The sequence below is a fragment of the Magnolia sinica genome, chromosome 15, assembly GCF_029962835.1.
Source record: "Magnolia sinica isolate HGM2019 chromosome 15, MsV1, whole genome shotgun sequence".
NCBI classification, from domain to species: Eukaryota; Viridiplantae; Streptophyta; class Magnoliopsida; order Magnoliales; family Magnoliaceae; genus Magnolia; species Magnolia sinica.
In genome coordinates, this window is record NC_080587.1 from 19,884,424 (window position 1) to 19,906,200 (window position 21,777).

General features: G+C 36.6%; 2 protein-coding genes across 2 annotated transcripts; both read left to right on the plus strand.

Moving 5' to 3' along the window:
* The first annotated feature begins 5,440 nt into the window (after positions 1–5,440).
* LOC131227691 (uncharacterized) lies at positions 5,441–6,631 on the plus strand. Its single transcript, XM_058223484.1, has 2 exons — positions 5,441–6,302; positions 6,586–6,631. Exons 1-2 carry the CDS (start codon positions 5,798–5,800, stop codon positions 6,621–6,623), a joined length of 543 nt encoding a protein of 180 aa, XP_058079467.1. The 5' UTR covers positions 5,441–5,797; the 3' UTR covers positions 6,624–6,631.
* Positions 6,632–9,088: 2,457 nt separating this feature from the next.
* LOC131226860 (calcium-dependent protein kinase 29-like) lies at positions 9,089–17,916 on the plus strand. The gene is given in 4 exon segments (XM_058222574.1): positions 9,089–9,370; positions 17,239–17,401; positions 17,404–17,838; positions 17,912–17,916. Coding segments are annotated over 4 exon segments (885 nt in total).
* Positions 17,917–21,777: the final 3,861 nt, after the last annotated feature.

The following is a 21,777-nucleotide window of genomic DNA, read 5'->3' on the forward strand; positions in this document are numbered from 1 at the left end:
AAGACCACGTGTTTAATTATTAACTAATCCAAATCTAGCTAACATCAGCTATTAACTGTGCACTGAGATTAATCTGATCTTAACCACTAGATCGTTGTTAAAAAATAAAATAAAAATCGAGAACAACCCATTTTTTTGTGGGAACCAACCCCACCATCCGCTTGTGTGTGGCTCACCTGAGTTTCGGATCAGCCTCATTTTTTGCCTTATATCTTCTCTTGGCCAGGCCGAGATGATGGACGGAGTAGATTTAAATTATTGTTAGTGGGACCCACTATATCTTAAAAAATAAAAATAAAATAAAAAAATAAAAGTTATATCTTCCGCACGACTAAACCACTTTCTCCACTTTCCTTCCTTTTTGTACGGTAATGGCCGCCGAACCTCCCACTAAATGAAACCGTCCCATAATTCTCACTCCTCCATTTCATTACGCATCCATTTATAAAAAGAAAAAAAAGAAAACAAAAGAGAAAGAATCGAAGGAATCAATCAAATTATTAAAAAAATTTGATTGAGTGAATGAGAGAAAGAGCTCTGTAAATCAAGAGAAATATTAAAGCGGGGCCGGATCATCAGACTTTAAGGTAGGTAATCGTAACATAAAATTTATCATTTTCAGTTATTATTATGTTTATTTAATCCAAATTTTCGTAGAAATATTATTGTTTGTTAATTTTTTTTTATGTAAGGAATCTACTCATTTAGAAATTTCTATTTTATTCTTTTTTTAAATATTTAATACTAAAATAATTTGTAGATAAATAAAATAAAATAAATTTACAGAATAAAATAAATAGTTTATTTAAGATTATTTTATTAATTCTTAAATGTTTTGTTAAGAAAAAATTTATTAAATTAAATTTCAAATAAATTATAATATCCTACAATATTTTACAGTACAAACAGAATATATAATTAATTATTTAAAGTATTGATGATTCAGTATACAGAATTGTGAATATAAGTGATGTAAGATTGATAAGTATATATAAGCAAATATGATTATGAAAATAAAATAAAAATATATAATAATAATAACAAATTATAAATTATATAATTGTAATATGTAATCAGTATTAATATGATATATAATAAGATATATAATAAAATAAAATAAAATAAAAAGATTTATAAGATCATTAAGGTATAGTAAAATATAAATATTATGTTTCATAATAATATAGTAGTAATACAATATAATTGTAGGTTACAAAAAAAAAATGACAAAATATATAACATAATTAAAGTAAACATGTGTAAGATAACATTATATTACATAATTAATACATAAGTATTTAATATTATTTATATGATTATGTTATAAGTAACAAAATAGAAAAGTTTTATTTGATAATATATAAAAGTTGTAATAAATATAATTTATTATTTTTTAAAAAAAATTATGTAAATGATGATATTAACAATTTAACATAAAAGTAATATAATAATTATATTAAATGTATCAAACAAAAGTAAATTTATTAATTTAGACAGTCAATTATAAAACAAGGTTAATTATACTGACATAATGTTGTAACAAATAATTTATATAATAGTAATAGTATCCAAAGTCCAAATTAATATCTTTCTTAACCTTATTCAATTTAGATTTAAAAATAAATAATAATAAAATTCTGAATTTAGATTTAAATAGTTAGATAAAAAAAAATAATAATAATAAATTTTAAATTATCAAATAATAATTTAATTACATTATTAATGTTATATTATATAAATCAGTGTGATAATTTTTGTTCTGTAAAGATTAAATTCTAAATTTTAATTCTAAAATTTGAAGAGTTAATTAAATTAAATTTAAATGAACTTAAGTTTAAGAAAATTTTCAAAATTTTGGAATTGAAACTAAATTGATTAGATTTCTATATTTTGGAATTCTAGTGATTAATGTATATTTAAAACCTTATTAAATTTAAATTTTAATAAAATATAATATTAGATTTTTAGCTTTAAAAAAAAATAATCTTTTCCTTGTAGTTCAAAATTTTTGTTTAAATTAAAATTTAAATAATTTATCGATTATCAAAGAGAAATTAAAATTTGTTATAAAATAATCAAGTTATTTCAATATATGTGTGTGTGTGTGTGTGTGTGTGTGTGTGTGTGTGTGTGTGTTTGTTAAGTTTATGTGATAAATAAAATAAAAATTTTACTTTGAGAATTTAGTGAATAAAAATAATAAATATTTTTATGCTAATATTTAACATTATTTAAGTCAAAAAATTAATTTAATTAAAGTTAGAATTTAAATAAAATTTCTTATACATTATTTCATTGTAATTCCTAAATTAAATAATAGTAAAAATAATATTTTATTTAAGTATTTGAATTATTAAAGTTTTAACAAAATGATATCTAGAATTATTAATTCGAAATAAAAATTTATATTGTTGATATTTTCGATTGTAAAACAGTGATTCATATTATATACCATATCAACCCAACAACACGAACAGTAGAAAATCTTGATTGGAAACAGCCATGCTTAAATAGACTAACCTGAAATCCAAACCATTCATTAAATAGACCACTTAGGTGTTATTTTCTTTTGGTAGATGGTGTCCTGAAACTCAACTTCTCATGCATCCAGCGAGTGTAGACAGCAAGTTAATGCTATGTGTTGCGTCAGTGGGAAAAACTCGTTGAGAGCGTAAGTGTGGGTCAGGTCTAGCATGCGACGCTAAGTAGGTCGTGGGCGTATGGTTTAGTCCAGAAATCGACGGTCCAAATATCAGGTGGGTGATTCTCCTCCATTTATGAACTTTCTGATTTTATGTATTTTAGAAAATTTATTTATTTATTTTAACATAATGAGTTCAAATTAATATTGTCAAATTCTTTTATACCTAATATCTACTTTTCTAAATTTTAGCATTTATTGGATCTGATTAACTTGTAGAGTTAGATTTTAATCTAACTTTTATTTCTGAAATTTGGTGTTAAGATTTAGACCTTAAATCTGTGTTAAAGTAATTGATTTAAATTAATTAGTTTAAAATAATATTAATTAATTTAATTCTAAATTTTAGTTTTTTTTTTTTTAAGAAAAAGGGGCAAAGAAAATAGCTTGATGTTTCAGTAAATTTCAGGAATTGAATTTTTACGGCATCGAATTTTTGCACATTTGTATAGAACTTGTATTGTTGTATCGGGATTTAAATAATTAAATTATTTCGCTACTGATTTTGGAATAATTCATGACATGCATTCATCTCCACTGATTACGGAATTATGAAAAAAGAAAGAAAAATGAGAAAATGATTGTGGCATTAGCAAGTAGGGCAATCGTGTCCCTTGGGTGAAAGACCCTAGAACTCGTTGGATCCTTCGGAGTCTCCTTTGTGTACGGCGTATGAGTTTAATTGTATGCGCGGACATACGTCAGAGGTACAACTGGAGTAGTAGTCTGACCAGCTAACGTATAAATGGGTTCCTCACCACGAGGTACCAGTGTGTGGGCGTTAATGCAACGTAACCATATACCTAAGTACGGTGTTGTAAGATGTGATAATTATTTAATTTTATTATTGAATTCATGATAGTGTAGCATTCAGTACGTCTTTATGATTCCAACATCGCATTCATGTCATATTTAATATTCAATATTTTGATTCATGTTTTGAATTTCAAGAAAGTAATTTTATTATTTATTTGTTTAATATAAATCTAGAAATTTCAGATTTGGTTGGATAAGATCCCACGAGCGGTTGTGCTCATACCCAAAATAACAGTGTTTCAGGGCATCAGAGTTTAATCAAGGGCAAAGTGGAGTGAAGATCCAATCATCAATTTACTTATCTTTTATTTGTATCGATGGAAAAAAAATGTATAATAAGAATTTAGAAGTGAGTTTAGGCTGTAATAGTTAAAGGTTATATTTGATGAATGTTATTATTGTAATGAAATTGATTAAGTGTAGTTGTGAATGTTTAATATTAAATCATGACCTGGGATTCGGACCTGGGTCTGGCCAACACGGGTACCGAATTTTAGGGCGTGACAAGATCATTACTCCCAGTCACATTGACATGCATAGGTAATGTCACAAGTAACTGGGGGTGAATCCATCTACAGGATTTTCTCCAGAATCGCAGAAATGTCACGGTGGTACATCAGACTGTAAAACGCTATTTCGGATGTACTACTTGGATTGCCCGCATAGTAGGGGGAGAGGAAATATTGGTCCAACACACATTGACATCCCAAACATGCACTCATAGGGTGTATCGTCGTATACACAGAGATAAAGACTCCCAACATGCAAGGGAAAATATTGAGTAGTCAGCATTTTTAGATTCTATCTTCTCGAATAACGCAATGGAATTCCATTACATGCACCACCACTAAAAATGCCTGTCTGCAATACCTGGATAGCACAACAATCTGTGAAAAGATTGCTGTAGCAATTTTACGGCGATGTAATAAGGGCAGTAAAGTTGGTATGCGCCAATCTACCGATCCTTAGAGGAGGAAATAACGTTCGCATAGAACAAAGAGGAATAGACGAAAGCTTCCCATATGTTGGATCTTCCGGATCTGCAATGATATTCTCAAGCAGGATGGTCAGTGAGGAAGAAGGGAATGGATGAGGGAAGTAGGAAATGCGTGAAGGAGTATGTGTGTTGATGGTTCGCAAGACTGGAAGCTTCCGTCTTTCATTTTTTCGCCGTAGGGCGGTGCAGTGCAATGAAGGGGACGCACTGCACGATGCGTTGCTTACTGACAGGAGATAACATGTGGTTATTCATGTTACCGTATACAATTTTAAGATGTTACCGTATACATTTTTAGGAGTTTATACAATTTAGGACTCTATTAATATTTGTTGTATAGATTATCTTACCATATATAGATGCTGAATATTAGGAATCAGTTAGACTCCATGTATAGCATATACTTCCGTATGTACCAAAATTTCTCTACGTATTCTCTATTTTGACATGGTATCAAGAGCAAGGTTTGAAATTCTTGCCTGTTTTTTATTTTTTTTCTTTCTCAGGGTGGTTCCAGTGTTGATTTCGGCGCTATTGTTGATCTTTTTTGGTTCCTGTGTTTCTGTTGGCATCAAAAGTGGGTGTTTTTGGTTCGGTTCTTGTTGTTGGCACCATCGGTTGTATTTTCCAGTTTTGGGCTCTTTTTTTCGATTAGTTGTGGCTTTCGGAGATCTCTGGTGCCATGTGCTTCTTTTCGGTGCAATATATTTTCTGGTGCGTGCTTGTTTGTGTTTTTTTTTTCAGGGTGCAAGTTACAATTTTCTGGTGAGATATTCTCTCTGTCTCTTGGTTGCATCATGTCATCGGATAAGTTGGAATCGTTCCATATTAGGTTTACTGGCAAAAATTATTCTGCTTGGGAGTTTCAATTTAAATTATTTGTTAAAGGAAAAGAATTATGGGGTCATATTGATAGGAGTGCTCCTACACCTCAACGTGTCGAGGCTTTGTCTAAGTGAGAAATTAAGGATGCTCGGGTTATTACTTGGATCCTTAGCTCGATTGAGCCTCATCTTGTTCTCAATTTGAAGCCTTATAAAACTGCTGCTGCTATATGGAATTATCTCAACACGGTTTACAATCAAGACAACTCCGCTAGGCAATTTCAATTGGAGTATGAGATGGCTAATTTCACATAAGGAAGTCTCTCAATTGAGGAATATTTTTCTAGTTTTCAAACTCTTTAAGCTGATTATTCCGACATTGTTTATGCTAATGTTCTCGCTGCAGCTCTCTCTGCTGTCCAAGCAGTGCATGCAACCAATAAGCGTGATCAATTCTTGATGAAGCTACGACCTGACTTTGAAATTTCATGGTCTAATCTGATGAATCGTCATCCTGTATCATCTCTGGATGCCTGTTTGAGTGAACTTCTTCGTGAGGAGCAGCGTATCGTAACTCAAGCTACCATGGAACATCGAGCTAATGTTAGTGCACCTGTTTCTGTGGCTTATGCAGCACAAGGGAGGAATAAGGGTAGAGATATGCGTGTTGTCCAGTGTTTTAGTTGTAAAGCTTTTTGTCATATTGCTCAGGATTGTCCCACGAAGTTCTGTAATTACTGCAAGAAACATGGTCATATCATCTCTGCTTGTCCCATTCGACCTGAAAGGAAGCAGGGTACTACTTATCATGCCTCCATTGATGCCTCTAGTTCTGCTGCATTGCCTGCTGCCTTGCCGGTTGTTCCTATTCCTGCTCCTACAGCCTTAGCAAACCCGAACACACTCACTCTTAAAATGGTACAACAGATGATCATTTCTGCTTTTTCTGCCTTGGGGCTCTCAGGTAATCATAATGTTTCTTCTAAGCCATGGTATTTTGACTCCAGAGCCTCTAACCATATGACCAATATTGTTGTTCCTCTTTCCAATGTCAGAAATTATGATGGAAATCTGAAAATTAACACCGCTGATGGAAGTTCTCTGCCTATTAGTGCTGTTGGTGATCTTCCTCTTCCTTAATTGATGTTTTTGTGTCCCCTGACCTCTCCACAAATCTTATTTCTGTTGGTCAATTGGTTGATAATAATTGTAATGTTCATTTTTTCCATTCTGGTTGTGTTGTGCAGGATCAACTGTCAGGGAAGATGATCGCGAAGGGGCATAAGGTGGGACGACTCTTCCCTCTTCACGTTTCTCATTCCACTATTATTCCTAGTTTTCATTTCCTTTCCTTTGCATGTAATGTTGTTGGTTCTGGAAATAAGATGTGGCATAGACGTCTAGGCCATCCAAATTCTGATGTACTTCGTACTTTATTTAATTCTAGATTATTGGGAAATAAAGCATATTCTTCTCTTGATCTTTCTTTTGATTGTACATCATACAAACTTGGCAAAAGCAAAGTTCCACCTTTTCCTCATCATACATCTCGTGCCTCACAATGTTTCGCTATTATTCATAGTGATGTTTGGGGGATTGCACCTGTTGTTTCCCATGCACATTACAAGTACTTTGTTACTTTCATTGATGACTTTAGTCGCTTTAATTGGGTTTACTTCCTCCGGGCTAAGGCCGAAGTTTTTTTAGTCTTTCAACGCTTTCTTGCACTTCTTAAGACTAAATTCTCTACCAACATCAAGGTCTTGCGCTCTGATTCTGGCGGCGAATACATGTCTAATGAATTTCAGGACTTTCTTCAAAGCAAAGAGATCATCTCTCAGCATTCTTGTCCTTCGACACCACAGCAAAACGGTGTTACTAAGAGGAAAAATCGCCACCTTCTTGATGTGGTAAGAACTCTTTTACTTGAATCACCTGTTCCTCCTCGCTTTTGGTATGAAGCGCTTTCTACTGCAATTCATTTGATCAATCACTTACCCTCCCCTACGTTAAATCATGTTTCTCCTTTCTTTAAGTTGTTTGGTCATTCTCCTTTATATTCTGATCTTCGTACATTTGATTGTATTTGTTTTGTGCATCTCCCTACTCATGAACGACATAAACTTATTGCTCAGTCTGTTAAGTGTGTTTTTCTTGGTTATGCTATCCCTCAAAAATGTTATGTTTGTTATGATCCCCATTCTCGTCGTATACGAGTTTCAAGGAATGTGATTTTCTTTGAAAATCAATATTTCTTTCCATCTCATGTTGAGCTGTCATCTGCATCTTTATCTCTTCTGCCTAGTTTTTCTGATTCCCCAACAATTGTGGAAAGGTTCAGACCTGGTTTTGTGTCTGAAAGACGTAGTCGACATGAGTCTGGTTCCACTTCCTCTGTGCCCCCTTCCGATCTTGACCCGGCGCCTGATCCTGCTCCTGCTTCCGCCACTCTTTGTCGGTCTACTCGTCCTTCTCGACCCCCTAATTGGTATGGTTTCTTCTCTCCTGTCTCTCTTGTCACTACTTTATCCACTATTTCTATTCCCTCTTGCTACAAACAGGCCATGGAACATGAGTGTTGGCAAAATGCAATGCAAGCAGAACTTCAAGCACTTGAGGAGAATCACACTTGGGATATTGTTCCTTGTCCTCCTACAGTCAAACCTATTGGGAGTAAATGGGTTTTCTCTGTAAAACTTCGTTCTGATGGCTCTTTGGACCGGTACAAAGCTCGCCTCGTAGCTTTGGGTAACAAGAAGGAATATGGGGTTGATTATGAGGAGACATTTGCTCTTGTTGCCAAAATGACTACGGTTCGAACCATCTTAGCTATTGCCGCTTCACAGTCGTGGCACCTACATTAGATGGATGTGAAGAATGCCTTTCTTCATGGTGATCTCCAGAAAGAGATTTACATGAAGCTTCCCTTTGGTATGACTACTTCTCCTCCTCATGATGTCTGTAAGTTAAGGCGTTCTCTGTATGGGCTCAAGCAGGCGCCCCGGGCTTAGTTTGAGAAGTTTTGCAATACACTTATTTCCTTCAGTTTTACACAAAGTCAGTATGATTCTTCTCCCTTCTTCCACACGTCTGCGTCGGGTATAGTTCTTCTCTAGGTTTATGTGGATGATATTATCTTTACAGACACTGACTGTGGTTTGATTACTAAGCTTCAACAGCTGTTACATGCAACTTTTCATATGAAAAATCTTGGTCAGCTCACATACTTCTTAGGATTGGAAGTTCATCATCGAGCCCATGGTATTTTTGTGAACCAACGTAGGCATATTCAAGTTCTTATCACTTTGGCTGGTTTGGAGGACACTTATTCTGTTGATACTCCTATGGAGGTAAATGTCATACAGGAAAGATGAAGGGGACCTTCTAGATGATCCTACTCTCTATCGACGCCTGGTTGGGAGTCTTATCTACTTGACCACTACTCGACCTGATATCTCCTATGTTGTTCATCAGGTCAGTCAGTTTATATCTTCTCCTCGGCATCTCCATCTTACTGAAGTTCGCCGCATCATCCGTTATCTTCGAGGTTCACGTACTCGTGGGTTGTTCTTTCCTATTGGCTCCTCTCTTCAACTTGTTGCCTATATTGATACTAATTGGGCTGGGTATCCGAATACACGTTGATCTACTACAGGTTGGTGTATGTTTTTAGGTGATGCCTTAATTTCTTAGAAATGTAAGAAACAAGATCGTGTTTCTAAATCCTCTATTGAGGCCGAGTATCGGGCCATGTCTACTGCTTATTCTAAAATTGTATGGCTATGTGGTTTTCTCGAGGAGATCGGGTTTCCTCAGACTACTTCTACCCCTCTTCATGCTGATAACACTAGTGCTATTCAGATTGTCACCAATCCTGTTTTCCATGAACGCACCAAGCACATTGAGGTTGATTGTCATTCTATTCGAGACACCTTGGAAAGTTGGGTGATATCTCTTCCTCACATCTCTTCTGATCTCCAAGTGGCTGATGTCTTCACCAAAGCTATGACTCGACAGCGGCATCAATTTCTTGTTGGCAAATTGTTGCTAGTTGACTTACCAGCATCAATTTGAAGGGGGATGTTACCGTATACAATTTTAGGATGTTACTGTATACATTTTTAGGAGTTTATACAATTTAGGACTCTATTAATATTTGCTGTACATATTATCTTACCATGTATAGATGCTGAATATTAGGAATCAATTAGACTTCGTGTATTACATATACTTCTGTGTATACCAAAATTTCTCTACGTATTCTCTATTTTGACAATTCAAAAGCAGTTCGGCGACGTACTCGGGTCTGTCATCCACAACCACTTTCAATTCCTATTCAAACATTGCTTAACGTACTGCCCAACTCATAACACAGTGCAACACAACCTGGGCTGTGGATCCAAACACGCCCTAATAGAAGTGATTCTATAGAATCATAAGCATTTGATGATGACTCCTAACAAATGGATCAACCTTTCATTTCTTTCTCTTTTTTTTCTTTTTTTCTTTTTTTGAATGATCTCGACTGTCCAAATCGAAGACGATTGATCAAACTGTTATATTTGTCAGATCAGTGCCATGCTTGCATGGTAACCCATGAAATTTACGCCGGACCTAATGAAAAGTCCAGATTAATGGAATAGACAGTCTAAGTGTCCCAAAGAAACAACAAGCACTATAACTTGTACTATTCTGATATCACTGGAGCATTTCTCTAACTGATTAGATTTGGTTACTTTTAACCATCCATTTAATAGCCACCACTTGAATGGTTAAGATCGTTTGAAAGTTGGGCTATAGTCCATCCACTGAGGGCCTTAAAATTTGGACGGTCTTGATTGAGATACGAACGTTCCATTTATATAGTGGTTTAGCCAACATCAGTTAAAAATAGTGGTGGACCATCTATGTAATCTTGTCTTATATTATATCACGGCAGTGTACGGTCCATTGCGATGAACCAATACTTAATTTATCGGCCATTACTTTTGGGCCAATCATGGATGGACCATAATAACAAAAATATGCCAAGATCATAATCGTCTAATCATGGCCTTCAAGCTGACTTTGAAAATCGAAACCGACAATGATGCAGATTCGAAGGACATGGAACACCCGATTAGAGTGCTTAATGCACGGAAGACTAACCATTGATGGGTCGGTCTGGGAGAGAGGGACGCGGTTTGGCTAGTGACGCTGCCAGTAGCCAGGTGGCTAGTGGTCGGTGCTATGTGGACCGCACCATGATGTATGTGTTTTATCCACACTGTTCATCCATTTTGAAAGATAATTTTAGGGTTTGATCCAAAAAATGAGGTAGATCTAAATCTCATCTGGATCACACCCCGGGAAAATAGTAGTGATTGAATGTCCACCATTAAAATCCTCCTAGGGCCTAATGTAATGGTTATTTGACATCTAACCTGTTGATTAGGTCATACAACTTGGATGAAGGGAAAAAATATATATCAGCTTGATACAGAACTTTTGTGGTTCCCAAGAAGTTTTTAATGGTGGGCGTTCAATCAATAAAGAGCGGTCCACTTGAGATTTGGATGAACCTCGTTTTTGGGATCATACCATAAAATGATCTGGAAGAATGGGTGGACGGCATGGATGAAACACATACATCATGGTGGGGCCCACAGAGCACCGACCACTAGCCAGGGTCAGTAGCCAATCCGTTTCCAGGTGTAAGTTGTTGGTTCGCGATAAACTGATCCAGCTTTCCGCCAAACAAAAAATCCTCAATCTACCACATTAAATGTTTCTACCGAATGGGATTTGAGAATAGTCAAGAGTCCACATTCAACGGAAAAGAAGTCCTTTGATCAGATGCGATGGACAGTCAAATCAGTATGCCTTCTGGCCGCGGCCAATCCAAAATGGTAGTCACTAGATGGATGGTCCAGATGATCGGATTTTCATAAGTTACAGGTCAAACAGTAGTAGGAAAATCGCACCCTTCATCTTCCTCATCTAACCATTTGGCTTGTTTATAACTTGTTTTAGTCAATTTTCGTAGTCGCTAGTTGAGTCATGTTTACGGATGATCGGAACCGTTCAAGTGGTAGGTCTCACATTAAATAGGCCATGAAATATATAAGCTTTCACAAACTATCACATTCATTGATTTAAGAACAGATATAATCATACCACGGTCGATGTTTTGTATTTGAGTTCATTTTTTGATGATTCGTATATAGTGGACTGTTCATGTCTTATTCGTTGGTGTGTCCTACCTACTAAAGTGGTTCCAACACTCATTGACGGCTCAGATTGCGTGGCGTGGCGCACAACACCGACGTCGGTAGAGTCTGATTGCGATGCACACAGCCCCCCATGTAGGTACTATTTGTTACTGTAAAAGCTCTGTGGACCCACCATAATGTATGTGTTTTGTCGAGACCGTCCGTCCATTTTTCCAGCTCATTTTCAGTCATGAGCTAAAAAATGAGGCAAATAAAAATCTCAGGTGGACCACACCATAGTTAACAGCTGTGATTGAATGCAAACCATTAAAAACTTCCTACTGTAATGTTTATTAGTCATCTAACCTGCTGATTGGGTCACAAAGACCTCCATAAAGGAAAAGCACAAAATATCAGCTTGATCCAAAACTTTTTTACCCTCCAAGAAGTCCTTAACGCTGGGCATTCAATCACCATTGTTTCCTATGGTGCTGTCCACCTTCAGCTCATGCCCTAAAATAAGCCGAAAAAAAAAGAATGGATGGTGTAGATAAAACATAAAATGAGCTGAAAAATGAATGGATGGCGTGGATAAAACACAAACATCATGGTGGGCCCCAAAGATTTTCCAGCAATAGACAGTACGGCCGTCAACATAGCTTAGGTGGCTTAATACTTCCAATCTAGGCACTCATAAAGGGAGCGTTTCACTAATAAATAATAAACTAAAGTCATGTCTCTTTTAGCAGTTTGATATATTTTAAATATCTATAATTATTTTCAAAAAAAAAAAAAAAACTTTTATCATTACAGCTACTTTATAGGGGCTTTGCTAGCGAAAATGCGCCACCATCTGCAAAGGATTATTCCAAAGCTGCATCTTTGCGTGTTGTTTTATATTATATTGCACGTGTTGGTTAATATTATATTGCACGTGTTGTTTTTCAGAAAAATATTCAAACATGCCTCCCTCAGACGGTGGGGCCATTGTCGTGTCTGGTGGCATACGCTCTGTCCATCCGTCTTTGTTAGTAAAAATGTATTAACAAAAAAAAGGCAGAAAATCCAAACCATCGAACAAGATCCAAGCATATATGAGATCAATGTCAGGTTGTTAGTGAAATGCTTTCAAAATACAATAATTCTTAATCGTTTTGTGTGAATCAATCATGAAAGGACCCTGATAAGGACTTTGGTGTGCAGTTTTACAATTTTAACAAACTGTGTATTGTGAATAGAACCCATTTGGAATGCTTAAAAGAAAATGATAGAGAATTTAACAGAAAATTTTAATCTCTTGAAAAAGTAGTGAAAGAGATGATTTATCCTTGAGTTTTACTGGATTTTATAAATAACAAAAGGCTGTGTTTTTGTCAAGAAACGTTTCTATGTAGTCGTTTCTATAACTATTCAAAATGGTGTTCTATAACTATTCAAAATGGTTGTCTATTAACAAAGAGGCGTAACTTAAATAAGCTGAATCAACTGTTTTTTAATGGTTGATGACACAATGGTTGAATTCTGCTGGCTGAAACTTTCCAACGATTGATTTCTGTCAATTGATCTACGCAATGACTATTTTTTATCAGTAGACTTCTACCGGTCAATCATTAAAATGGTTGACCTTGTGATTGACTTACTATGGTCAAATTAAGAATGACTTAGCCTAGTTGCACAATCGGCTAGCACTGAATTGCGTTAGTCCGCAATAGGTCACATGGAAGTGCCGCCACTCATGATATGATGTGCACGTGTGAAATGCAAAGTGTGTCACCAACACCTCTACAACATCATTGCCCAAGCCGTACACCCACGCACATGTGCATTCCAATACTCCGCACTAGAACACGCAAGTTAACCTTCTTCTCTCTAAACAACGTGAGGCTAAAGATTTTTAAAGAGTTTTACTTTTGTAAGCAAAGTTTTTGAGGGAAAATAAAATTCAAACACTTTTGAATAAAGGTATAGAAAAGTGCATGTGCAATGATTTTAATATTTATATTATATTATTTAACCAATCCTAATTGAGATAAAATCTCTATAATCCCCAACTTCGTTAAATAAGTATAATAGAAATTCCTACCTAAACAAATATACTATTTTTATGCATAAAAAAATATATCTTTCCATTTAAACATTCCCTTCGTGTTACTGTCTCAAGGTCCTACTGATATCTCTGGTAGCATAGGTTTAAAACCAACTATTCCTTAATGAGAGAGCTAGAGAAACGACATATATAATCATATCTGTGTATATGAGATTCCTAATTTTATACTCGCTTAACACTTTTAATGGCCATGTACTTATCCTGTTTCATGAGCGATTTCAAATGAAACTCTAACTCTAATGAAATTTAGTATCACCTCTAAGCTCACATAAGTGAAGTCCTTCTAGTGTTTCTATTACATTTTAGACACTTGACATTAAAATTGTACTTCGTAATTAAGAGTTCTACGACTCAACTTTTTATCTATAATGGTCAGCACCATCCATATTGGATGAGGTTCTTATTAATTTCAGTTTTGAAACTTAGCATGTATCAATGACTTATTTTTACCTATTGAATCTAAGAACTAGTGATTTACTAGTGTTAGGTTAAATTTCTATCATTAGTGGATATTTTAATTAAAGAGTTTCAGCCCATTCATGGATATTGTCCATATCACTTCTCTTGATAGAGGTTTTGTAAATTAATCAATTAAGTTATTTCTTTACATAAGTGATAGTAATGATTTCATCTTGAATTTATTGTCTCACATAATCATGTCTTTGACTAATGTGTTTTGAATTTTCATTATATATGTCGTTATAAGTTCACACTAAGGTGGTTTCGTTATCATAATAAAGTGATACAATCAGTATAGGCTTTGAACAAAATAGCATTTCTAATAAAAGATCCCTTGGCCACTCAATTTTTTTGTCTTTTGCAACTAGAGATATAAACTCGTACTCATTTGTTAAGTTTATTATGCAAGTTTGTTTCTTGGATTCTCAAGAGACCGTTGCACCTCTTATGGTGAATACTCATCCTATAGTGGACTTATTATCTCCCACACTTAACATCCAACTCATACTGGTATATCCTTCAAATATTGTCGGAAATTCTAAGTAAAATAGTTATAGTCTTTTAATTCATTTAAGGATACTCAGAATTCTACTTTTGACCTTCTATTATTTTATACTGGAATTATTTATAAACCTACTCAATTTACTCTGTGCGAATGCTATATTGAGTCCCATGGACTGCATTTCATATATGAGACTACCTACTCCTGAATTAGCTGCTTTTTTGATGGGTTGAGTTTTTGTAATTGATCTTCATTGAGCAAAATCTAGGCATAGGTGTGTCTTTTTCTGGGATTATAGACAACAGAGTTTCCCTTTTGGATGGGGCAAGCTAGCTTGGCTTGCCTTGTTGAGGTCCTACACTACCTCTTCGTTTTGTTTCTCCGTTGCCCCTAGACTGAGAGTTGGGGGTCGAATTTATAGGAAAAAATTGTTGGTAATCTATTGGCTGATGATGGACACTTGGAAAAATTTTGTCATCCAAGATCTGTCAAAGAGCATCAATTCTAAGGTTGGCCGAAAGGGGGTACCAGGTGTCCGTCAGTCAATGGCTGGCTGATAGTTTGCTTCCATTTATTTTGGGTCAGCACCAGTGTTCTCCTCCTTCCCCTTTTGTTTCCGTAGCTTTCTTTGGCTTTAGTAACTAAGGATCAGGGATCCAGTTTATTTATCTTCTTCGGGAGAGATTTTTTGGCCTGAATATATTCATTTGGCAGGCTTTCAAGGGTTCTTTTAGCATATAGGTGCAATTTTATCTAAATCCATCGTAGCTGTGAGTTCTGGAGATGGTTACTTAGGTGCTCCTGCTGTGGGATTGGGAGTTGGCAATCTTTAGATCGGGTCCGATAGCCTTGTTGGGGACGAGCAAGGGGTTTTACCTTTAAATTTGCTTAGCGTCTAATAACAATTGCAGATGCTAGGTGCAATTTTATCAAGGGTTTGTGAGTTGGTTTAATAGTAGTATCTTTATGATTTAGGTCATAAAGATATATATATATATATATATATATATATATATATATATATATATATATATATATATATATATATATATATATATATATATCCTCGTGTGCCTAAAATGGTTTTAATTTTGAACTTCAGTAAAATCTGTGGGGCCCATCGTGATTTATTTATTTTATCCACTTCGTTTATCCATTTTAGCAGATAATTTTATTGCATGAGCTAAAAAATGAAGCCTATAAAATTTTGAAGTGGACCACATCATAGGAAACAATATGAATTGAACATTTACCATTGAAAAATTTTGGGAGGCCACGGAAGCTTTGGATCAAGTTGATATTTTAGTTTTCCTTTCATCCATGTATTTGTGATCTTCTTGATAGGTTGGATGACAAATAAACACTACTGTGGGCTACAGGAAGATTTCAACAATGGAAACCATTATTCCCACTGTTTCCTGTGGTATGGTCCACTTGAGCTTTGGATATGCATCAATTTTGGACTCAACCATTAAAATGATCTTGAAAAACGGATTGACGGCATGGATAAACCAAATACATTCGCTGTGGGCCCAACTGAGTTTACTCAGTACGATAAGAGTTTACTGAGTAACTCATCACGCAATCCAATTTCTGGACGAAGCGAGCCTCCAAATATCAGCTAGTTGCAAGACTTTTACTCTCCCCGGAAGTTTTTAATAGCCAATCACCACTATTTTCTGTCGTGTGGTTCACATGAGATTTGTATATGCTTTCAAAACGGATGTGCGTTGTGGATGCAAGGAAAAGGCTCTGTAGGACCCACCATGATATGTGTTTCATCCATTCCGGTTCATCCATTTTTACATATCATTTCAGGGCTTGATGGCCAAAATGAGAAGGATATAAATCTCATGTGGACCACACCACAGGAAAACAATAGTGACTGGATATCCACCATTAAAATCCTCCTAAGGCCCACTGTACTGTTTATTTGAAATCCAATATGTTGATTAGGTCATACAGACCCAAATGAAGGGAAAAAAACAAAGATTAGGTTGATCCAAAACTTTTATGGCCCCCAAAAACTTTTTAATGGTCGATGCTCATTCAACATTGTTTCCTGTAATGTGGTCCACTTGAGACTGGGATATACCTTATTTTTTATCTCGTACCATAAAATGATCTATAAAAATAGATGAACGAAATGGATGGTGGGCCTACATAGCACCGACCACCAACCATGGGCTAGTGGCAGGGGGAGCAGCTAATCCGTTTTTGGTTCGATTGAGAGAATATATTGCAAGTGTACGCAAGTAGTGCATCGCAATTTTTAAAAGTCTGCCAGCGTATAAAATCCTCCCTCTTATGCGGTTCGAATTTCGAACAAGCTTTCAAATTACAATAATGCCCTAGCCTTTCAAACTCCCCGTGCATTATAAAAAAGCGAGTAATTGTCTATCAAGGACATTTCTGGAAAATCCCCATCGCAAAGTGAACAAGCCTAGAAAACACTTCGAATCTCACTCTGCTCTTTGTTTCAGAATGTATTGCCATGAAAGCTCTGTCTCTAAACAAGAAGTCTGTCTTGAGTAGACTTCTCTCACAAATCAAAGCAGGCAAGAAAACCAAAACCATCTCCCGAAATGAAATGGGTAACTTCCCTCCTCTCCAACAACAAAAGAAAGCTCAACTGCAATAGCAACAACAACAACGCTTACCATTACCAAGACCGCACCTTTCTGATACAACCCTCGTAAACCCTCCAACATCCTCCCACACTGGAACCATCCTCTCAAAACCCTTATCAGATATCAACTCCTTCACTCTAGACAGGGAATTGGGCCGCGGATAGTTCGGGGTCACTATCTTTGTACTGAGAAGTCTACTGGCCTTAAATACGCCTGCAAATCCATCTCCAAGCGCAAGCTTGTCCACAAGAGCAACGTAGAGGGCGTGCGTCGAGAGATCCTCATCATGCAACATCTCACTGACCAGTCCAAACATTGTCGAATTCAAGGCGCGTATGAGGACCACCAGAGTATCCATTTAATCATGGAGCTCTGCTCTGGCGGGAAGCTCTCTGATCGGATCATTGCCAATGGTAGTTACTCGGAGCGTGCCGCCGCTGCCATTGGCCGTTTCATCGTCAATGTGGTCTACGTCTGCCATTTTATGGGGGTGATGCATCGGGATATCAAACCGGAGAATTTCTTGTTGGTCAGTAAGGAGGAGGACTCGCCACTCAAGGTGACAGGTTTTGGTCTATCCGTTTTCATTGAGGAGGGTAAGATGCTTATTTGTATTAGCCTGCAATTAAAAAAAATAATAAAAAAACTCTTGGTTTTTCATTTCCCATATTTCTAGCTTGTCAGATTAGGCTGCCCTTTTTTCTTATGTATGATCTAGCATGCATTTTCATGCAGCATGCTGCATATATATATATTTCAATCTGGACTGTTCAAATTGTTGTCCCCGTACAGGATTGTACACGACTGAAATCTGCTACGGTTGGATAATCTAATCCCCAAAAGAAAGAAGACTGCCCTTGTGTATTCCATTTTGTGAACACATGAACATATTCGATTTATTTGTCAAACAAAAAAAATCAGATTGATTTGTTGAACAAGCAGATTCGTTAGTACTTGTCCGACCATCCTGACCACTGATTCGTAGGCACTTGTATCTTGCATCAATACCGTTGGATTTTTCAGCTTTAACCGTCCAATAAATATCCTCCGTCTGACAGTTAGGTAATAAAATAAGCATACTTATTTTTTCATGGTACATCTAAAAGCACCGATATCTTGTACGGTTTAGTTTTAATTTCTGGCTAACCTTGATGTACGTATTCTGTATCCACGCCATCCGTCTGATTTTATAGATAATTTTAGGGCATTATCTCAAAAATGAATCAGATCCAGTAATCAAGGGGACCATATATATATAGGAAACGGATTGGCTACTCCCCTGCCACCAGCCATTCGCTGGTGGTTCGGTGCTCTGTGAGCCCCACCATGATGTATGTGTTTCATCCATGCTGTCCATCTATTTTTCTAAATCATTTTACTGTTTAAGAACAAAAATGAGGTATATCCCAATCTCAAGTGGATTTTATTACAGGAAACAGTGTTGAATGAACATCAACCATAAAAAAAAATTTGGGGGCAATAAAAGTTTTGGATCAAGTTGATCTTTGTTGTTTCCCTTCATCTCGGTCTGCATGACATAGTTAACAGATTAGATGTCAAATAAACAGTACAGTGGGCCTCAGGAGGATTTTAACCGTGGATATCCAATCACCATTGTTTTCCTGTGGTGGGGTACACCTGGGATTTATAACCCTCTCATTTTTGGGATAACCACTTAAAATGATCTTAAAAAATGGATGAAACAAATACATCATGGTGGGCCCACAGAGCACCGACCACCAGCCACCGGGCTGGTGGCAGGGGAGTAGCCAATCCGTTTCCCCGGTTGGAGCTCAGCTAAGGCACGGTGTGCGATGAGGTGTCATTTAACGGGGCCACGCTGATTGCGGGCCTATCTTGATGTATGCGCCTTACATCCACGCTGTCGGGCTTACCTTGATGTATGCGGCTAACATCCATGCTGTCCATCCGTTTTTACAGCTCATTTGAGGTTATGAACCCAAAAATTAAGTAGATCGAAATCCTGGATAGACCACACAAGAGGAAACAGTGGTTATTGAATATTCATCATTAAAAACTTCTAAGGGAATCTGTTTATTTTCCATCCAATTTGTTGATAAAGTCAGAAGTACCGAGCCCTAAAATATCAGCTTGTTCCAAAACTTTTACTCCCCCAAGAAGCTTTAAATAGCCAATCACCTCTATTTTCAGTTGTGTGGCCCACATGAGATTTGGATATGCTTTCAAAACGGATGGGGGTCGCGGATGTAAGGAAAATACATCACGGTGGGTCCCACAGATAGAGATCCACTAGGTACTTCTGACTTTATATTCCAACAAAGTGCGAACATACGTATACAAGCACAAATTCTCTACCACGTAGCTCACAGATCCATCCATCCAAGCCTCCAAATAGCGGTGTCTCACACGCCAGACACATTGAATTAATTTGGACGGTTGAGGTTTTCCTAACATCGATGGGACCGTTGTAGGCGGGACCCACTGCTTTCCCGAGTTCTATTGAGAGAATATATTGCAAGTGTACGCAAGTAGCACATCGCAATAAAAGTCTGCCAGCGTATAAAATTCGCTCTCTTATGCGGTTCAAATTTCGAACCAAGCTTTCGAATTACAATAATGCCCTGAGCTTTAAAACTCCCCGCCCATAATAAAAAATGAGTAATTGTTTATCGAGGACATTTCAGGAGAATCCCCATGGCAGGACACGAATTAGATACTAGCGAGACTTGCTATCGAAGTGACGTCACTATATTCTGTGAGACCTACCATGGTGTATGTGTTGTAGCCCTACCATCCATCCATTTATAGAGACCATTTCAGGACATGAGAAAAACAAAGAGTTAGATCTAAATCTAGAGTGAACCCACCGCAGAAAACAGTGGAAAGAGTGACGCCCACCATTGAAATTTTCCTAAGGCGTACCATGATATTTATTTGAAATCTAACCTGTTCACGAGTTAACACAGACATGAAAGAAGGGAACAAAAATATCATCATGATCAAAAACTTTTATGGCCTTTAGAAGTTTTTAATGGTGGGTGTCACCCTCTCCACTGTTTTCTGTGGTGAGGTCCACTCAAGATTTTTATCCGACTCATTTTTTTGGCTCATGCCATAAATTTATATCTCCTATTGGTTGGGCGGTGTTGATACAACATATACATCATTGTGGGTTCCACAGAACTTGGTGACGTCACTTCAGTAGTCTCGCTACTCAACTTGTCAGTAGCTAATATGTGTCCTCGCAAAGTGCACCAGAACCCGCTTCGAATCTCTCTCTACCCTTCGTTTCTATTTGGGAATGTATTGCCATGAAAGCTCTTTCCCTAAGGGCCTGTTTGGATGCCTGTAAGTTGGGTAAGTGGGAAGTGACTAACAGGGAAGTCACTTACAGGTAGTGTTTGGGGGAGAAAAATCACCTGTAAGTAACTTACAACCTGTAAGTAACTTACAACCTGTAAGTCACTTACAAGCAAATCTACCAAAAAACTACAGGGGGATGGGGGTGGGAAGTCACTTCCCTGTAAGTCACTTACAGGCTCAACGGTCAGATTTTTAAAAAGAGGGGAAGAGGGAGAAATGCACCAACCCACCAAATTTCTCTCCGTCTCTGCAATCTCTCGCTGCAGTTACTGCCTTCCGTCTCTTCTCCTCTTAAAATGGTAGGGTTTCATCTACCTTTTTTTTTCTCCTTTGAAAACGGGAGTGGTTTGACGTTACTCTATAAGGCACGCTGGCATCCAAACAGTCACTTATACACACCTGCATATTTTTTCACACGTGTCATGGGACTCTAATCCAAACGGACCATGTGATGCAGCATCCCATGAAACCGTCAGGGACTGTGGCCTGTGGTTGGTGATCCTGTAGATCGTTTATCTGGTTCGTCTCACTGTGGCTTGTGGTTGGTGATCCTGTGATGCACTCGCAGTGTTGGTGAATGTCTTAGATTGCACAGTTAGAATGCAAGTAATTTAACGATCTACATCAGTGTTGGTGAATCTCTTAGATCCTGAGCATCAAACTCCTCATTAGAGAATGAGAAAAACTTTGATGATAGAGTGGGATTGATGATGTGCTGGCCCTCGGAAATTACATCAGATTGCACGGTTAGAATGCAAGTAATTTAATTATTAGATTTTCTATTAATGTTTTTAAGTTTATTCTCAATGCTTAAATTGAGTTATTACTCCATATTATAGATTTTTTGAATTGGTGGGCCCACTTTTATAGCCCAATTGATGATTGGTTTAACTTAATAATTATCTCAAATATTTATCTTGATGGGCTTAACAAAATAACATATTTGATCCCATCTTTTTTTATGTGATTATAACATTTTAGAACGATTCCCCAATCTAAGCTATGCTCGATGTGAATATAAAGTTTTCTACTTGTAAGTAACTTATAGGTTATCCAAACAGAAAAAGTAACTTACCTATAAGTGACTTACAACTTACATCCAAACAGGTTACTTATAAGTAACTTTCAACTTACAGGTAAGTCACTTACAACTTGAAAGAACTCATAGCATCCAAACAGGCCCTAAGCAGACTTCTCTTACAAAG